The 20,041-nt window shown below is 42.9% G+C and overlaps 1 protein-coding gene across 2 annotated transcripts in view; it reads left to right on the top strand.

Annotated features, from left to right (window-relative positions):
- Window positions 1–20,041, top strand: part of fhdc1 (FH2 domain containing 1) — a 114,422-nt gene that overhangs the window by 12,812 nt on the left and 81,569 nt on the right. The window contains exons 1-2 of one of the 2 annotated variants that reach the window (XM_033017421.1): window positions 13,915–14,003; window positions 15,295–15,918. In XM_033017421.1, the coding sequence (XP_032873312.1) occupies window positions 15,502–15,918 (417 nt within the window). In that variant the 5' untranslated portion in view covers window positions 13,915–14,003; window positions 15,295–15,501. Of the gene's footprint in view, window positions 1–13,914; window positions 14,004–15,294; window positions 15,919–20,041 lie in introns of those variants that run through there. The other variant, XM_033017414.1, reaches the window with a different exon arrangement.

Raw genomic sequence — 20,041 nt, 5'->3', positions numbered from 1 at the left:
TTTTGAAGAGGTCACCAAGAGGATTGATGAGTACAGAGCAGTGGACCTTGTCTGTATGGGCTTTATCAAGGCCTTTGGCGAAGTCCCGCATGGCAGGCTAGTCTGGAAGGTTAGAACGCATGGATTCCAAAGCGGGCAAGTCTATTGGATTCAAATTGGCTTGGAGGAAGGAGTCAAGTGGTAATTGTGGGAGGTTGTTTTTCTGATTGGAGGGCTGTGACCTATGGTAGTGTGTAGTGGGGGTTGGTGATCAATCACCCAGAACGTCCCCGCTGAGCACTATAGTTATACCCTCCCTGATCAAAAAGACAATTCTGCCTCCTCCTCTCTTACTCACTTCTCTATCACGCCGATAGCATCTATACTCTGGAATATTGAGCTGTCAGTGCTGTCCTTCTCCCAGCCATGTTTCTGTTGGGGCTATAATATCCCAGTCCTCATAGTCAATCCACCGTGAGGTTCACCGCAGTGACTCTTTCATTCCCAACATAAGATTTGTTACTTGAACATAGATCGGGACTGAATGTTCTAGGTTTGACTGCTCTTTGCTTTAAACAGCTGGCAGGCTCTTTAATTGGTGGAGCAGCATCTGCCATGTGCACAACTTGCCTTTGTATCTCTTATGGATGTATTTCATCTGTGGATTGCCGTAATAGATTAGACGAGGCACCCCAGTAAACCAACTGCCCGTCCTCGCTGGCATTGCCCCAGCCAACATCAGACGAGAAGCAGCCACGCTGGCCCTCTCTCGAAAGGCACAGACCAGTGAATCCCACCTCCTCCATCAGATCGTCACAGAGACACCACGACGTGTACGCCTCAAGTCACGGCGCCCCTTTGCCACGCGAGCCCACGAGCTGCTCTGCACAACACCGGCTGCCGCTTCCAAGGCCGCCTGGGTCAAGACGCGATGGAGAGACCAGTGGAAGTCAGCGGAACCATCTAGGCTACACCATTACATCGATGACCCCATGGACGTCCCTGGCCACGACCTGCCCCGAAAGCAGTGGACAACCCTCAACCACTTGAGGACAGGCATCGGACGCCATGGAGCAGCGATGAAGAGGTGGGGCCTCGTGGACAGCGAGAGCCTCCTGCGAGTGTGGGGACCCAACACAGACAGTGGAGCACATAGTCACCAGTTGTCCCAAACACCGGTTGGCCACCGAATGGTGAACGAGGTCTGATTGACCTGGACGATGACACGTTGGCCTGGCTCGCCTCACCGGAGCTGCAGGTCTAACAGACACACGACAGAAGAAGAATAAGAAGACGAAGATCTAATAATTTTTCAGTCCACAGTCAAGTCAGTGTTGCCTATCTCCAGCAATCCCATTGATCTGAGTGTGATGTTTGAAATCTTGTACGTTCTACAGTATCTACCTCATTACACCTTTCAATCGGACAGATTCTCAGCTTCAGTGGAACTCCATTTTATGAACCAGGTCTCCAGTGTCATCTCTTGGGCAAAATAATCCCTCCCTCAGTCTCAATTAGGCAATAACCCATGACGAATTTAATTAAGCGTTGTTGAATCAGCAGAGTGTAAAGGGTGACAAATATCAAACCATCTTCCACTGGCTCCAGCATGCTGAATCAGATGCACTATCCAAAAACAGTTTTACACTTATTTCCCCAGTGACGTTAATCCTTATGAAAGACAATGTTAGCCTCACGGTGTTCTGAGCAGGCATCGCACAACTGAGGAAAGACATTCTTGCCATTGAGGGAGTACAGAGAAGGTTCACCAGACTGATTCCTGGGATGTCAGGACTTTCATATGAAGAAAGACTGGATAGACTCGGCTTGTACTCACTAGAATTTAGAAGATTGAGGGGGGATCTTATAGAAACTTACAAAATTCTTAAGGGGTTGGACAGGCTAGATGCAGGAAGATTGTTCCCGATGTTGGGGAAGTCCAGAACAAGGGGTTACAGTTTAAGGATAAGGGGGAAATCTTTTAGGACCGAGATGAGAAAAACATTTTTCACACAGGGAGCGGTGAATCTCTGGAACTCCCTGCCACAGAAGGTAGTTGAGGCCAGTTCATTGGCTATATTTAAGAGGGAGTTAGATGTGGCCCTTGTGGCTAAAGGGATCAGGGGGTATGGAGAGAAGGCAGGTACAGGATACTGAGTTGGATGATCAGCCATGATCATATTGAATGGCGGTGCAGGCTTGATGGGCCGAATGGCCTACTCCTGCACCTATTTTCTATGTTTCTATGTTTCTATGATCCCAAGCAGCATTTGTGAAATCCTGAATAGTGACAGGCGTTTGCCTCAGCAGTCTCATGCTCATGCTCATGCCAACTTAACCAAATGCCTACTTCAGTCTCATTTCCGTAAGTTATTTGTATTCTTTTCAATTACTTATCTAACCCCTTCAAGTAATTTTACACCATGTGACGTACATCATCCTCTAACACCAGTGTTCTTGCGATAGTCCTGATTTAATGACATCCCCCTGCTGTTGTTTCACTAACTAAAGTTCCTCCTTGATCCAAACTCTCAACACTTAACTTCATGTTCAGAGATGCACCCAGAGCAGAGTTCATCCTTTCTGAGGCAAAGGGCTTGTGAATTGAAGGACAGATGCAGCCGAGCGCTATGGGAATCTCAACAGCATTCCTGTCAAAGATCAGAGCACTGCTGGATGAATGTTCTTTAGCAATAGCCAGAAGTCATCAAAAGTCTGTGGACAGCTGCTCACCTGGATCGGATTTTTATAATGATTTTTTTAGGGTGTGACTGTACAGAAACTGAAGGGAAATGGCCCCATGTAGGAATCCACGCAAGGCAGTGTCTGGGTTCCATCAAAGAAAATTCACCTCAGACTTGTACTTAAAAGAAAATACATTCATTTTATAGCTTGCAAAAACACACAAACTGAAAGTATAATTACATGAAGAGAGTCGTTGACTAGTCCATTTGCGCGGAGAAATGTTAGATAGACCTCTAGGGGCTGGTGGAATCAAGGGATACGGGGAGAAGGCAGGCACAGGTTATTGATTGGGGACGATCAGCCATGATCACAATGAATGGCGGTGCTGGCTCAAAGGGCCGAATGGCCTCCTCCTGCACCTATTTTCTATGTTTCTAAATCTGCTTGGGTGTACTATGGATTGCTAGTGTTGGGTGTTAAAACTACTGCTTCTATTTCCCTCTCCTCAGTAACAGATGCATCTTCCAAAACCGTGGAGATTGCACCTGCTCACTGTGCAAGGTTTGTTGTCTCTGGTCCAAAAAAAAACTGTCCTAAATCAAGGTTTGAGAGGGAGACTGGAATTTTTGTTAAAAGTAAAATATTATCAAAGCTCTTAAAAGGCACATAATAGAGAAAAACAGAGAAAATAGGATGTGGAGTAGGGCATTCAATTCCTCAACCTTACTATATGATCATGGCTGATCATTTGTCTAAATGACATATTGTCACTCTCTCCCCCGTACACCTGAATGATACATTTGAACACATACTCAATCTTTACTGCAAATTAAGTATAGCTTTTATCATTACATTTGTTTATTAAAGCCTCAGAAGCATTGGTTCTTTAGAACATAAAGAGCGATTGCCGTGTGAATGATCCCCCCATTTTGTTTTTCTTATCAAGAATCTCCTTACAGATCATACAATTGTTACTCTAATTTTCTGTTATGTTCATATTGACATTTTTTTAGTTTTAATCCGCCCAATTTTATCGTTGCCAGTTAATTTCAAATTTGCTGATGCGTTCGTTCCATTGGATAAATAAACATTATGTCATGGAAAACAAGTGAGCCATTTTGATCAAATCCACCATACAAAGAAGAATATTGACTATCACAACTTGAAATACACGATGATCAGGCAGGATGCAAGGAGAGAGAAACATGGATGTATTTTTCCTTCTTTCAAGCCACGGCTTCTCACACTCTGGAGTTTTGAATCTCCCAGATGCCACTCTGGAAATCTATCTTTATAAAATTTGTAAGATACAAGAGTCCACAGATGCAAAAGCAAATGGTTGGGGGTCAGCATCTGTAGTGGGAAATGGACAGATGACGTTTTGTGTTGGGGCCTTTCAAATCCCGACATATCCAACCATTTCTCTCTCTCTCCACAGATACTGCCTGGCCTATTGAGTCCAAATCGCAACCGCGTGTTGCGGGAACAGACCCAACGGGTCTGCACTTGGTCTAGTCACTCGGTAAACTCTGCATTCATTCATAAATTGACCTGCTGCCCATTTTGCTTCAGGTGCTTTGGGCAGTGATGAAGCTCTTCTATCCCTGTGTTTTCCTGGCAAGGGTTCCCATGGCACCCCAGGTTTGGCAGCCAAGAGCTTCCACAACTTATCCACGTAGTTTTCAGGTGGCCTCATTTTAGTTTTCCTTCAAGTGTCTACATCGTTACGTCTTCAGTTCATCTAAACCATGTGATCAGTCTATTCTCAATACCTCCTGGTAATAACAGCGCTTTCATATCTCATTGGTTGCACCATAAAATAGGTCTTTAAGGTAGTTCTGAGATACAAGATAGGGAGGATTTTTCTGTGGCACCATTTATGAAATAAAGACCCTTTGAACGTAATGTACATTGTCATTTCCTGCATTTAGCACCAGAGACAGCTGTTCAAAATATGAGACTCTGATAAATCTTGAGTTTGGTTTTAAGCTTAGTTTAGGTTTTGATGATTTCCAGACTTTATTTAAACTACTGAACATGCTGTTGTTTTTTTAAATTCTGCTTCAGATGTCCTGGCTCATTCCAGGTCATCTGACTCTTTATTAGCCAGAATGTGATCATCTGTTCGCACTGCTCACGAGCAGCAATATTAAAGATTCTCTTGTGGTTAATTTGCAGTCCAATTTGCTGTCTGACTGCAATGTGTCAGGTATTTGTGAGTAAATGAAAGTGAAGCAACGGTTCATCTGCAAATTCATATCCATGTGACATAGCTCGCTATATCTTCAATTTTACCACAAATTACCCAGATATTGAAGATAATTGCAGACATGACACATCTTCAACACATTCCTGAATTGACTTCAAGACTGCACTCAAAGTGATCAATGCTGATGGTAAAATTGGGGGAAAAGCTGTTAAAAAATCAATTTCAGACAAGGAAGCCATTGAGCTCATTGTGCCCATCCCAGTCAAATATGAAGTCATTTTGGTTGTTATATTATCTTTGTCACGGGCTGGTCTTTGCATCCACTTCCTTGGTTGTATTCTGAGAATGCTGCTAACAGCCTCTGATATACGCTTGGGCTTGATCACTAACACAAGCATTGCATAAGAGTGTACCACACCAGTCACCACAATCACCTGGTGGTGCTTTCTTGGATGTTTTCACTGCAACTCCCTAGCCCCATTCTTCTGGTACTCTATTCCCTTCTCAGAATGTGAGCAGTGGAATCAAAAAAGATGCTTCTCAATTGGGTTTAACTTTAGTAATTCTCCATTCAATGTTACTCTTGCCAGCAGATATCCCATTTTACAATGTTGATGGCTTCACTGTTCTCTTCCTTTGGGCATTGTATTAATATTGTGTTCATCTGTCTGTGGGCTGTGCTTCCTCTTCCAGTGGTTGTACAGCAATTCTGTGATGTGTTCTGCCCAGTGCAGCTCATGTTTTTCACTGTTGTCATTGTCTGTGGTCTCTGCTGGGTGTATTAATTGATGTTCGGCATTTGCCACTGGTGGGCCATGTCATTTTATGGATACATTGAGCACAGAACAGTAAAGCACAGGATCAGACCCTTCGGCTCACAATGTTCATGCTGAACATGATGCCAACTGAAAACTAATCTCCTCTGCCTATATGTGGTCCATATCCCTCCATTCCCTGTATTTTCCCATGCCTATCCGAAAGCCTCTTAAATGCCATTATCGTATCTGCTTCCACAACCACCTCCACAACCTGGCAGCGGGTTGCAGACTCTGCATAAAAAAAAAACACCCCACTCATCTTTAAACTTTGTTTCTTTCACATTAAAGTTATGCCCTCGAGCCTTTGACATTTCCACCCTGGGATATTTCCACCTCTGCCAATGGCAAGGTGTTCGTGTTGCAAGGATCAACATTTCTGGTGCCCCATCATATCTTCCCATCATCTTAATGAGGAAATCTCAGCCAATTAAGTAATTTTTTTTATTTTATGGTAAATTGTAGCGAATTGAGGAATGCAGTTGAACAGAGGGATCTAGGAATAACTGCATAGTTCCCTGAAGGTGGAATCTCATGTAGATAGGGTGGTAAAGAAAGCTTTTGGTATGCTGGCCTTTATAAATCAGAGCATTGAGTATAGAAGTTGGGATGTAATGTTAAAATTGTACAAGGCATTGGTGAGACCAATTCTGGAGTATGGTGTACAATTTTGGTCGCCAAATTATAGGAAAGATGTCAACAAAATAGAGAGTACAGAGGAGATTTACTAGAATGTTGCCTGGGTTTCAGCAACTAAGTTGCAGAGAAAGGTTGAACAAGTTAGGTCTTTATTCTTTGGAGCGCAGAAGGTTAAGGGGGGGACTTGATAGAGGTCTTTAAAATGATGAGAGGGATAGACAGAGTTGACGTGGATAAGCTTTTTCGATTGAGAGTAGGGAAGATTAAAACAAGAGGACATGAATTGAGAATTAAGGGACAGAAGTTTAGGGGTAACATGAGGGGGAACTTCTTTAGCCAGAGAGTGGTAGCCGTGTGGAATGAGCTTCCAGTGGAAGTGGTGGAGGCAGGTTCGATTTAATCATTTAAAAATAAATTGGATAGGTATATGGACGGGAAACGAATGGAGGGTTATGGTCTGTGTGCAGGTAGATGGGACTAGGGGAGAATAAGTGTTCAGCACCGACTAGAAGGGCCGAGATGGCCTGTTTTCCGTGCTGTAATTGTTATAAGGTTATATGGTTATGTTTTAAGATGTAGGCATAATGTGCATGGATCCTTGATTCATGGCATCACAAGAGCCATAAAAAGCAATGCTGATATTGACCTGGTATTCTCATGGTGTAGAAAATGTAAAAGTTGTAACGTTGTTGTTTAGCTGAGCAACCACAGAGAGTTTAGGTTTAACAGATCCAAGTGCGGGATGCATGAATCTAATAGATGGATCTATACCCTTACAAGAGGGAAATTCCGTGAGATAATGGAACAGTCGTAAAAAAGTTGGACATGGGAGATGATGCAAAAGCACTTTAGTACATATAAAATCCGACTCTTTCAAAAGTTTGTCCCTTCTTTGGAGTAAATAATGTTCCCTAACCAATAAACTGAGTCAAAACAAACAAGAGTTTAAATGGACCAACACATTAAAATGTGAGAGCAGGTGGAACAGTGTTATGTGAAAGCCCTGGTAGGAATGGAGTTATTGAGTTAGACAGGAAGGCACATTCAGGCAGTAAAGTCATGTTGAGGGTCATGCATGAATTGAATGGAGTATTTTTCAGTGTTTTAGTGCCATCAGTAATGGAAGGAACGGAAACTATGAAGTTAAAATAAAAGGAAAATGAGGGTGTTATAAAAAGGCCCTGCAGGAAAACTCTCCTAATCTGGAGGAACCACTGGGACTTTGGCACTGGATTAGCAGATTTTTCAACTATGGGATGTTATTTCTATGAACTATAGACAATAGGTGCAGGAGTAGGCCATTTGGCCCTTCGAGCCAACACCGCCATTCAATGTGTTCATGGCTGATCATCCCCAATCAGTACCTCGTTCCTGCCTTCTTCCCATATCCCCAGACTCCGTTATTTTTAAGAGCCCTATCTAGCTCTCTCTTGAAAGCATCCAGAGAACCTGCCTCCACCGCCCTCTGAGGCAGAGAACTCCACACTCACTACTCTCTGTGAGAAAACGTGTTTCCTCGTCTCCGTTCTAAATGGCTTGCTCCTTATTCTTAAATTCTAGATGGCTTACTCCTTATTCTTAAAATACCCAAACACATTTAATTTTACTGAAGTTTTACATGTGTTCAGTAGTATAATACATTTTCCAGTTAATTTGGTAAATATAAAGCAAGCTCAGGAAACGGAACCCAATGAGAAACTGAATGGAAAAAAAATAAAGATAATTTGCAAAATAAACAGCACTTGACAATTTGTTTTGTGTTCAGCAACCCTAAAGATGGTGGACTAGATCAGAATAGGCTCTTTTGGTTACCAATACTAATGGGTGAGCAAGAGGCAGAAACAACCAAATACTGGTTTAGTGGTCTTTTAGTCTAATTTGTATGTAGAATACCGCACTCCCGTGTGATCTCAGCAGAGCCACAAGCAACATGCGTTGCAATTTCATGAATGTGATTTCAGTGATCAATCAGCAGTAACGTTGCTGCTACAGGCCTCGGCACAACACCCCAGTGCTCAATTATATGTGTGGCTAGCATCAGGCTGAGCTTGTTCGTGTTGATTAAATCTCTGGAGACCCAAGTCCTCTTGTACCCACAAGAGGACTGGAAACTGTACAAACAGAATGAAGCGGCAGTGCAGGGGAAATGGTAGTTGCGATGAACAGGTATCGCGATGCCTAGGGCGCGGACTCAGTACCACAAGAGAGTTATTGACCTCGATGGTGTGGTCATGATCAGCGGGTGCAGCAGGCCTCATCAAACCCCATCTCCCCAACTGCATCCCTTGCCTCACACGTTGCTCCTGCAATGCATTCACATGTTCATAATTTTGGGCTTGGGCTCTCTATGTTAGGTTCTGACATCTACCTTATCTATGCCTCTCATAATTTTATACACTTCTATCAGGAAAACAATCCAAGTCAATCCAATGCTATTCGACCTTTCCCTGCAGCTAATAACCCCTCATCCAGGCATCTTTCTGGTAAACCTCCTCTGCACCTTTTCCAAAGCCTCTACATCCTTTCAACAGGGTGACCTGACCCACACACAATACTCCTGTGATGTTACAAACTTTGAAAAGAGAATCTAAAAACAGAAAGATTGCAGGTTTAGAATAATCAAAGTGTTCTTGTGTACTAATAGCAATATATTAGCAAGCAGGTGCAGCAAGTAGTTAGAAAGGCAAATGGCTGATTGCCCTTTATTGCATGAGTGTTGGAGTACTATTGTACAGGGTAATAGTGAATGAAGCCACTCCTGAAATACCATGTGTTTAAGAAGGAACTGCAGATGCTGGAAAATCGAAGGTACACAAAAATGCTGGAGAAACTCAGCGGGTGCAGCAGCATCTATGGAGCAAAGGAAATAGGCAACGTTTCGGGTCGAAACCCTTCTTCAGACTGATGGGGGGTGGGCGGGGAGAAGAAAGGAAAAAGGAGGTCTGTCTCGGGCTGTCTCCTCCCATCCCTCAGCCTTCGGGATGAGCTTTTGGTATGCTGGCCTTTATAAATCAGAGCATTGAGTATAGAAGCTGGGATGTAATATTAAAATTGTACAAGGCATTGGTGAGACCAATTCTGGAGTATAGTGTACAATTTTGGTCGCCCAATTATAGGAAGGATGTCAACAAAATAGAGAGAGTACAGAGGAGATTTACTAGAATGTTGCCTGGGTTTCAACAACTAGGTTACAGAGATAGGTTGAATAAGTTAGGTCTTTATTCTCTGGAGCGCAGAAGGTTAAGGGGGGACTTGATAGAGGTCTTTAAAATGATGAGAGGGATAGACAGAGTTGATGTGATCAAGCTTTTCCCTTTGAGAATAGGGAAGATTCAAACAAGAGGACATGACTTCAGAATTAAGGGACAGAAGTTTAGGGGTAACATGAGGGGGAACTTCTTTACTCAGAGAGTGGTAGCTGTGTGGAATGAGCTTCCAGTGGAAGTGGTGGCGGCAGGTTCGTTGGTATCATTTAAAAATAAATTGGATAGGCATATGGATGAGAAGGGAATGGAGGGTTATGGCATGAGTGCAGGCAGGTGGGACTAAGGGAAAAAAGTTGTTCGGCACGGACTTGTAGGGCCGAGATGGCCTGTTTCCGTGCTGTGATTGTTATATGGTTATATGGGCCCCTCCTCCTACTTTTTCCTTTCTTCTCTCCGCCCACCCCCCATCAGTCTGAAGAAGGGTTTCGGCCCGAAACGTTGCCTATTTCCTTCGCTCCATAGATGCTGCCGCACCCGCTGAGTTTCTCCAGCATTTTTGTGTACCTGAAATACCATGTATAGTTTTGGCAATTTGTTTAGAAAGGATATTATAGCGATGAGGACTGTGCGAAATAGATTAGGTAGGAAATTCCTCGGGTGAGAGAGTTGGCAGAACGAAGGATGATCTTATTGAAACATAAAAAATCCTAAGGGAGCCAAAGAGGATGGTGGTCAAGATGTTCCCACTCGGGAACATTTGTCATCCCAGCCAAATGGTAATGATCAGTGCAAGTTTTAGTGGCTGTGGGTTCCATGGAGTGGGTTTCCACAGAATTCAGTAAATGTCTTCCTGCTTTTACTGGTATATATCTTGTGGACTTTGCATGCCCTCTATATTTAAAGAAGCTTGTGGATAATACCAAAATTGGCAGTTATCACCAAGAAAATTGTACACTGCAATAGAATATCGGTGATGTGTCAGATAGAATTTGATCTGGGAAAGATCGTTAAAGCAATACATGATCTTGGAGTGCGAGCCTATGTATTTCTGCAGGTACCATAATAGGTAAAGGCATAAAAGGATATTTGCCTTTGTTGGCCACGGCATTCAATATAAGAACAGGGAAGTCATGTTAAACAGTTTAATGCATCAGTATGACCACACCTAGGTTACGTAATTTGATAACCACAGTGTATACAGAAGGATATGAAGGCACTAGAGAACATGTAATAGACTTATGAATACCATATGTTACTGGGGCTGTGGAATTTTAGTATTGAGATAATGACCAGGCTACATTTGTTTTCTTTGTGACTAAGGAGGCTGAGGAGATTTGATTAAATGTGTAATGTTTTGCAAGCCCTGCTGGGTGAAACCAACTATTGGGAGAGGGGTAGGGAAATGATGTGGGAATATAACTAGGGAAGTGATTCTGTTAATTTTGCGAGATGAACTAAAGATGCCTTTCACCAAGGTTGATGGGGTTCAGGAGTTGTGGTTCACGATGGTGTCAGCAAAACCTTCATCACCAGCAGAGTTGCTGCCGAACAGCTCCAGAGACCCAGGTTCGATCCTTACTACAGGTGCTGTCTGTATGGAGTTTGTGCATTCTCCCTGTGACCGCGTGGGTTTTCTCCAGGATCTCTGGGGATCGCTGGTCGGCGTGAACTCGGTGGGCCGAAGGGCCTGTTTCTGCACTGCATATCTAAACAAAACCAAAAACAGTTCCCTCCATAATGTTTGGGACAAAGACCCATCATTTATTTATTTGCCTCTGTATTCCATAATTTGAGATTTGTAATAGAAAAAAATCACATGTGGCTAAAGTGCACACTGTCAGATTTTAATAAAGGCCATTTTAATACATTTTGGTTTCACCATGTAGAAATTACAGCAGTGTTTATACATAGTCCCCATTTCAGGGCACCATAATGTTTGGGACACAGCAATGTCATGTAAATGAAAGTAGTCATGTTTAGTATTTTGTCGCATATCCTTTGCATGCAATGACTGCTTGAAGTCTGCGATTCATGGACATCACCATCTTCTCTGGTGATATTCTGCCAGGCCTGTATTACAGCCATCTTTAGCTTATGCTTGTTTTGGGGGCTAGTCCCCTTCAGTTTTCTCTTCAGCATATAAAAGGCATGCTCAATTGGGTTCAGATCGGGTGATTGACTTGGCCACTCAAGAATTGACCATTTTTTAGCTTTGAAAAACTCCTTTGTTGCTTTAGCAATATGTTTGGGATCATTATCCTGCTGTAGAATGAACCTCCGGCCAATGAGTTTTGAGGCATTTGTTTGAACTTGAGCAGATGTGTCTGTACACTTCAGAATTCATTACACTACTACCATCAGCAATAGTATTATCAATGAAGATAAGTGAGCCAGTACCTTCAGCAGGTACTGTCAGGTCACGGCGTAGCCTTGCAACTGGTACCATGTAGCCCAGTTCAACCTGTGGGACATGCTCATCCTTCATGGAAAGTCTGCTTTGGCGGACCAGGCGGAAGAGATCTTTATGAACCAATGGCTGGAAAGGCGACGCAGCAACACACTGCGGAATGCGAAGGGCCAGTCAGATCACTAACGACGACATGGCCATCCACTGCAGCCAAGAAGTCTCCAGCCGTGATGATTTTTCATACCACTGGACACTGACATCTGCGGCCAGAGAGGGTGGGGTTGTTACAGTGCAACAGGTTCTCCACCTTAAACTCATTCACACACAGGTTTTTGTGCAGCCCTCTTCTCTGCATCGAGACTGCACAACCCGCCATCGTCGTTACCGACGGCCACCACCACCTTCAGCAGCCATACATGCCCAGGCCATAACACCCCCACCACCGTGTTTCACAGATGAGGTGGTATGCTTTGGATCTTGGGCAGTTCCTTCTCTCCTCCATACTTTGCTCTTGCCATCATTCTGATATAAGTGAATCTTCGTCTCATCTGTCCACAAGACCTTTTTTCCAGAACTGTGGTCGCTCTTTTAAGTACTTCTTGGCAAACTGTAACCTGGCCATCCTATTTTTGCGGCTAACCAATGGTTTGCATCTTGCAGTGCAGCCTCTGTATTTCTGTTCATGAAGTCTTCTGCAGACAGTGGTCATTGGCAAATCCACACCTGACTCCTGAAGAGTGTTTCTGATCTGTTGGACATGTGTTTGGGGATTTTTCTTTATTATAGAGAGAATTCTTCCGTCATCAGCTGTGGAGGTCTTCCTTGGCCTGCCAGTCCCTTTGTGATTAGTAAGCGTTATTCATGTTTCTCAGGCTCATAATGGCTTCTTTGACCTTCATTGGCACAACTTTGGTCCTCATGTTGATAAACAGCAATAAAAGTTTCCAAAGGTGATGGAAAGACTGGAGGAAAGACTAGGTGCTGAGAGCTCTCTTATACCTGCTTTAAGGAGGCAATTAAACACACCTGAGCAATTACAAATACCTGTGAAGCCATGTGTCCCAAACATTATGGTGCCCTGAAATGGGGGGGACTATGTATAAACACTGCTGTAATTTCTACATGGTGAAACCAAAATGTATAAAAATGGCCTTTAATAAAATCTGACAATGTGCACTTTAACCACATGTGATTTTTTTCTATTACAAATCTCAAATTGTGGAGTGCAGAGGCAAATAAATAAATGATGGGTCTTTGTCCCAAACATTATGGAGGGCACCGTACATCAAGGTTCTAAGTCAATCTTAATTGATGGTTTTTAAAGCTGAGAATCTTCTTTATTGTTCTTCCCTGGAACTTTTTCTTCTGCAACAGTTTCACTCTGACTTGGGGTTGTGGGAGTGATGCCATTGGTTAAGTGTTCCAGTGACTAACTAGTACCTGTTGAAATGTGTCAATCGTTTTAGAAGTCACTTGACACCATTGAGATAAGAGGATTGAAAGCAAGATAATATGGTATTTGTGTTCAAAGAGGTAACATGATAGGCTGAACAGTCATGAAGACATTATTAATTTACCATGTGGGTAAAATAATGGAATTGATTATTTGGAGTAAACTTGAAGATCATCTGTATAGCATTTAGTACCAATTTATGGTTTAATAAAAGGAAGCCCTGCCTGAGCAACTTCAATGAGGAATTTCAACGCTCTTGTTACTAGTTTGTGAACTCAAACACTTTCATGTGATTTAAAAGGTTCATTTACAACTTATCAAAATTCATACTATTTTTTTAAGTGAAAATCCTTCAATAAATAGATCTTGTCTTTTCACAACCATACTGCAGATGCCGGTCTTTCTTTAAAAAAAAAATGCTTGAGTAATGTAATATCCTTGTCTCATGAACTATGTCTTTTCTATAGTGCCTGTATATAAACCCATTTCTCTCCCTCTCCCTCTCTTATAGCTTGTTGTCAATTAAATAAATCATGTGGGAACTTGCGCCCTTTCTTGCCTACCACAAAGAACATTGTTCTCCTATTGAAAGAGACTGATCATTTTTCATGTAAGCAATTAAGAGTTATTTGTGAGGAGAATGCTAGTTGGTACGCACAATTCATACCTTTTTCTTAATGTAATTTGGTTACGAACTCAACACTCCCTTCAAGTACAGCATTATCTTGTCACGGATATTTGATAAATGTTAATATTGAATTTATCATTCTGTTCCCATTCAGTAGAGAGTTTTTTCAATGTTGTTCATGTGTTACAAAAATAAATAATTTAGAACTCTCCACTTTGTCAAGTGGTTGGATCCTAATGCCCCTGTCCCACTTAGGAAACCTGAACGGAAACCTCTGGAGACTTTGCGCCCCACCCAAGGTTTCCGTGCGGTTCCCGGAGGTGGCAGCTGGTTGCCGGAGGTTGCAGGTAGTGGAAGCAGGTAGGGAGACTGACAAAAACCTCCGGGAACCTCCGGGAACAGCACGGAAACCTTGGGTAGGACCCAAAGTCTCCAGAGGTTTCCGTTCAGGTCTCCTAAGTGGGACAGCCCCATAAGTGCGACAGGGGCATAACTGGGGTTGTAGAATGTACCAGATATGATCTGTCACCTGTACATAGTTAGCAGATGTAAACTTGATAAGAAGTAGGGTAACCTCATGCAATTATAAGCACATTATCCATTGCCTAATACTAAATGCTTTCCAATTAATTCTGCTCGATGCCTCAGTGTCTTAGGCATACATGCTGGATTGCATTCCAGGATCCCAAAAGCGAATTGCCCAATGATTATCTCCATTCATGTTTCCTTCACAGGGAAAAGGTGAGTTATGAAGGTACATCTAATATGTAAAAGTCTGCATGTAAAGACAGCACCGTCTGCATTAAAGAAATCAGAGAGAGAACATCTTTGCATCCACGATTTTGAAGCTGCTTACATTTGACTGTTTTTATCGTTGATTTATGTGGCTACGTGAAATTTCGGCAAAACCTTTTTGAAAATCAAAGAACTGCAAACATTGGGCATCTGAAATAAAAAAACACAGAAAGTGCTGACAACACTCAGCAGGTCAGTCAGCATCTGATTGACGTTAATTCTGTTTCTCCTTCCACGGTTGCTGCCTGACCAGCTGAGTGTCTCCTGCATTTTCCCTTTCTAGTTCAAGTACTTTGGTAAATGCATTGGATGGGAGACCTCGCCCGTGTTTACTCCTCATCCACCCACCCAAAAAAAACCCAAGACCCTTTGGCGGGAAGTGTAACAAGTTAAATAATCAGTATTTGCAGGAGATGCACTTGTGCTGTTTGGTTGTTCCATTATCTAACATGAAGAGTTTTTTTTTTTTGATTAACAGGTTCTGGTGCTTTGGCGGATGAACAATGATATAATATGAGTACCCCGGGACACTATGCTCTTCGGTGGATTGTATGTAGAAAATCCGGTGAATGAGATGAGTTTATCGGCAAATGTTGGAACAATGGCCGTGAATTAGCCCCAGCCTTGAACGACCTTACAAGGGGGTGGAAAAAGCCGAAATTATTTTTTCTTCTCTTGGATTACAATGCAAGTGATGAGTTGCCTGTCGTTTGTAAATGACAAAGAGAATGCCACTTCTCCATCAGTCTCCGGTTTGATCACTGAAGCACCAACAGCATCACCTTCACTTCCAGCTCCTCCTCCTCCACCTCCGCCCCCACCTCCACCTCCTCCCCCTCTACCGCCTGGACTTCCCCCTCCGCCACCTCCAGCATCGGGCTCCCGGGCCGGGCACCAAAAACGAATCCGCAGTTTCTTCTGGAAGACCATCCCCGAGGAGCACATTCGAGGAAAAACAAATATTTGGACCATTAGCGCAAAAGAGCACTCATACAAGATTGATACTCGGACTATTGAGGAGCTGTTTGGTCAGAAAGATGACGCTAAAAATAAGTTTGGCACGGCAAATTCAAGATCCTCATTTAAAAGCAGCAGCAAAGAGGTAAAATGAGATTATACATTTTCTATGTGCTTTATTGCTAGGTTTGAATTATTCTCAAATTATTTGCCAAACTTTGTTCTGTGATAACGTTCTCATTTCTGACTTTCTGAAGATTGCCAGTTTCAGTTCCATTTCCAGAGGCATTAACACATGACCCAGTGCAGTATTGGGTAGATCCCACAGAGTTGACAGTGAAAGCTCACATCCCAGGGTGGCATAACAGGTCCCAAGGCAATATTCTGAAAAATTGCTTTAAAAAAAAAATTGTGATATTTACCTCCCCATCAATATCGCTTGCAGAGATTAGTACTTTGTTCTTTTATGGGATTTTTTCCTGATGGGATCTTATTCTGTAGAACTGCTCATACAGTATGTTTCCATGCATTACAACAGTGACAGTGCATCAAAGTTCCTCTCTTTCGCTAAAGCACGTTGAGACCTCTTAGGATAAAAAAACGAAAATGCTGGAAATACTCAGCAGGTCAGAAAGGATGAGAGGTTTTTGAATTAAAAATGTAAACTTGTTTTTGCTTTACTGATGCCTGATCTGCGGAGTGTTGCCAGCATTATCTGTTTTTATTTTACATAAAGGCTAGTTTCTGTGTGTGTTATTTTAATTTTAATTTTATACATAATTTAAGAAACATATAGCAATTGTATAGATTTTTTTTGTAACCAACCAGTGACTGGCAAACTTAAAAATGATCATTTTTTAAATATTTTATTAAAATTGTATGAATTCTGTCCATTTGAAATATTGAACTGTTTGAATAATTTGCACATACAAATGGAAAATGACAAATGTTTAAACTATTTAGAGGAACTATCAGCTTTGCAAAGGAAAATTAACATTTTAAGGACAAATGATTTTTGTTTTACATATGTTCACTCCCTTTTTAAGTTCCTGCTGCATTATTCTCTCAAAAACCAGATGATCTCCTGTCAAGCCCTCGTCTATGTCCCTTAACCAACTGCTCAGCAATGTATCTAAATGATCTGTGCTGATTTGGTTATTTGTCGATATACACTTGTTATTTTATCGATCGATATGTTTATATTTAAGTTTAATGACCAAGGAATTTGTGTCCAACTGAAGTTTCCAAATTTCATTTGCCACCGCCTTTTTAAAATGTTTAAAGTTCAATATTTGAATAACAATTCAATGAATCAGGATATGTATTTTGGTTTGGCAGAGGTTCCTAACATGATATCAGAGAATGCTATTGGTTATGCCAAAGAGTGAATTGATTTTCATCCACTGCCCAGCCAGAATGCTGGATAATGTTATTACATTTCAAATGTACTGATTGCGCACAGCGTCTATCAGATGTTGACCGTCTGCCCTAGCTAGAACATAGAACAATACAGCACAGGAACAGGCAGTTCAGCCCACAATATTCACACCGAACACGGTGCTAGGTTCAACTAATCTCCTCTGCCTCAACATCATCCATATCCCTTCATTTCCTACATATCTACAGTATGTGACTATTTAGAGGCCTCTTATCGTAGCCTCCTGTCGTATATCTGCCTCCTCCACCGTGCACCACTCTCTATGTGGAAAATAATATTGCCCCGCACGTCTCCTTCAAACTTTGCTCCTCTTACCTTAAAGCTACACCCTCTAATGCAGCGTTTCTCAACCGGGGATCCCCGGAACACTAGGGCTCCGCGAGAGGTTGCTGGGGATTCCAAGAGAAATGGTGGTAAACTGGACCAGGGGGTTTTAAACTACCGCGGGATGATTTCCCCAATGCCGCGGGCTCCAGCTGTCCACGGTGCCGGATCGGGCTGCAGATGTCCTCGGTGTCGGGGCGTCCGGGCTCCCCCTGAGCCGCTGCTCGTGCCCGTGACCCATCTCTCTAGTCAGCCGCGCGCTCCTTATAAGGCGTGAGAGGCCACGGCTGCATGCTGCCAACATTGTGACAACTCCTTGAGTAAGGGGAAGGGGGTGGGGTAGAGAGGGAAGGGGGTTGGGGGAGAGAGGGATGGGGGTGGGAGGAGAGGGGTGAGGAGAGTGAGGGGTGAGGAGAGGGGGAGGGGTGAGTAGAGAGGGGTGGGGGAGGGGGAGGAGAGAGGGGAGGGGGAGAGAGGTGTGGGGGAGGGGAGATGGGGTACCACCATGAGGTACCATCTCCAGTTTAAATTCCATTTGGAATATTTTGAAGGACCAAGAAACCAAGAAACCAAGAACCATGTGACTGACACCAGGCTGGCCCAATAATAGAAGGGACCACCCTCTGGGCAGTCAGCTGTGTCCAATGAGGAGGGAGCTGAGCGGGGTTCGGTTGCGCGGTGTGGAGAGGCTGGGTTCGAATGCTGTGCGGTAAAAAAACCAACATTGTAGCGGTACGGTGCGGGCTGCGTGGTGGATACTTTTCCCTTTACACTGTGTGGAGCAGCATGGCGGAGAAGAGAGGTCAGCTGACCACAAAGTGTCTCTATTCTATGCCCTTCGCGATCGTCCCAGAAACCCGTATTGACCGGGAGAGGCCTCAACCTGGAATGGTGGCGGAGAAGTAGACGTAACGAATCAACAATTGGTTTCGTTAGGTCTACATTTGTGTCTGCTAATGTTCTATTTCAATGGTTTATTAATGGATAAGGGTGCGGCTCCCAAAACAATCTTAGCCAAAATAGCATCGTTTTTTCTCTCTCTCTCATCACAACTTTCTTGTAGCCCACGACTGTAAGTTAATACCAATCATAAAAGTAATGCTTGCTCGGCAATCTTCTTCGTAAGAAACAAAAATCCGTAAAGTGAACCACTTTGTAGTTATAGCAGAGACTGAGGCACATGAGAGCAGGTTGAAAAAACAAAGGCGACGGAAGCAGTGGGAGCGTGTGCGCATGCGTTCACGTGTGGACAAATGATCCGGCCCGCATGAAGACGCATTTTGCCCAATCTCGCCTGTGACCTAAAATGAGTTTGACACCCCTGAACTAGACCAAGCATGGGTCCCCCAACACAATATGCCCCCAGTAGCACTCACCTATACACAACTCTGGCACTTCAATTATATTTCAATAGCATTAATGTGAAGGTAATGTACCGAGATTGATTTGTGAGCCATCGTTTTTCTTTTAAAAAAAAGAAGTTGGCCCCAGGAATTGCCAGCAACTGAGCTCCAATCCACTTTTGCAAAAAAAAAATTTTTTTTTAAAAAATGAAAAAAAAAATAAAAAAAAAATGACCATGGTGACTCTGTCCACAGGCAATCTTGGCCATCTAGAGAACTGGCAAGATGTAGAGAAGAACACTTAACCCAAGTTATGGTGCTCCTCATTCACTGGTCATTAAAGTTAATCGCTTCAGAATCGGGTTTTGCAAAATAAAGTATGGCCATCCAGATGCTCAGTTTGCAATCCAGCTGTCCATCTGGCAAGGCTCTTTGTGGGAGCGGACTTTTATAATTGAGAACCGCAAAAAGACCAAAGGGCGGTCAGACAATTAAAACAATTTCTCTCTACCTACCCGCAAAGCGCAGGTGTGCGTTTATGCATTCTGGTGTGAAGTGTGAGAAATGTAATTGGTGCAAGGGTGAGAAAATAAGTTTATTTTAGTGTGAGTTTAAAATAAGTTTATTACTTAAGTGTGAATTCATTGCTCTCTGGCCTTGAATTCCTAATTTTCGTAGGGGGACTCAGCAAGGAGGCCAGTGTGGGAGTTGGAGTACAAGCTATCTGACAATTCCCTGGGGCAGCATAAAGTGGCAAAGGTTTAAGAGGAATTCCCTGCCAACCGGGGACTCGGATAGATTAAGAAAGGGTAGGGAAATGAAAAAATGTGGTAAACGTTAGCAACCAAGTCTTTTCGGACTGTTTTTGTATATTAGGTTATTGCTTTTCTATGTTTCTCTTTTAAAAAAAAAAAAGTTTTCCCCTGGGGTATTTGTTTTAACTGGTTGAAATGTGACCTTCAGATTGAAGCTCATGTTACTAGCATTGAGGTGAATTGGCTGCTGAATGGAGTTTCATAAACATGGTAAACTTATTTTCTCACCCTTGCACCAATTACATTTCTCACCATTGACCTACAATGGCTGGCTTTAAACAGGCACGACGCTATTCCAATATTTGTAGTCTAAGTCCCACTGTTTGGTTACTTGCCCTACATAAAATG

This window comes from Amblyraja radiata, chromosome 1, assembly GCF_010909765.2.
Source record: "Amblyraja radiata isolate CabotCenter1 chromosome 1, sAmbRad1.1.pri, whole genome shotgun sequence".
In the NCBI taxonomy this organism is placed as follows: domain Eukaryota; kingdom Metazoa; phylum Chordata; class Chondrichthyes; order Rajiformes; family Rajidae; genus Amblyraja; species Amblyraja radiata.
This window is presented reverse-complemented; position numbering and strand designations above follow the sequence as displayed.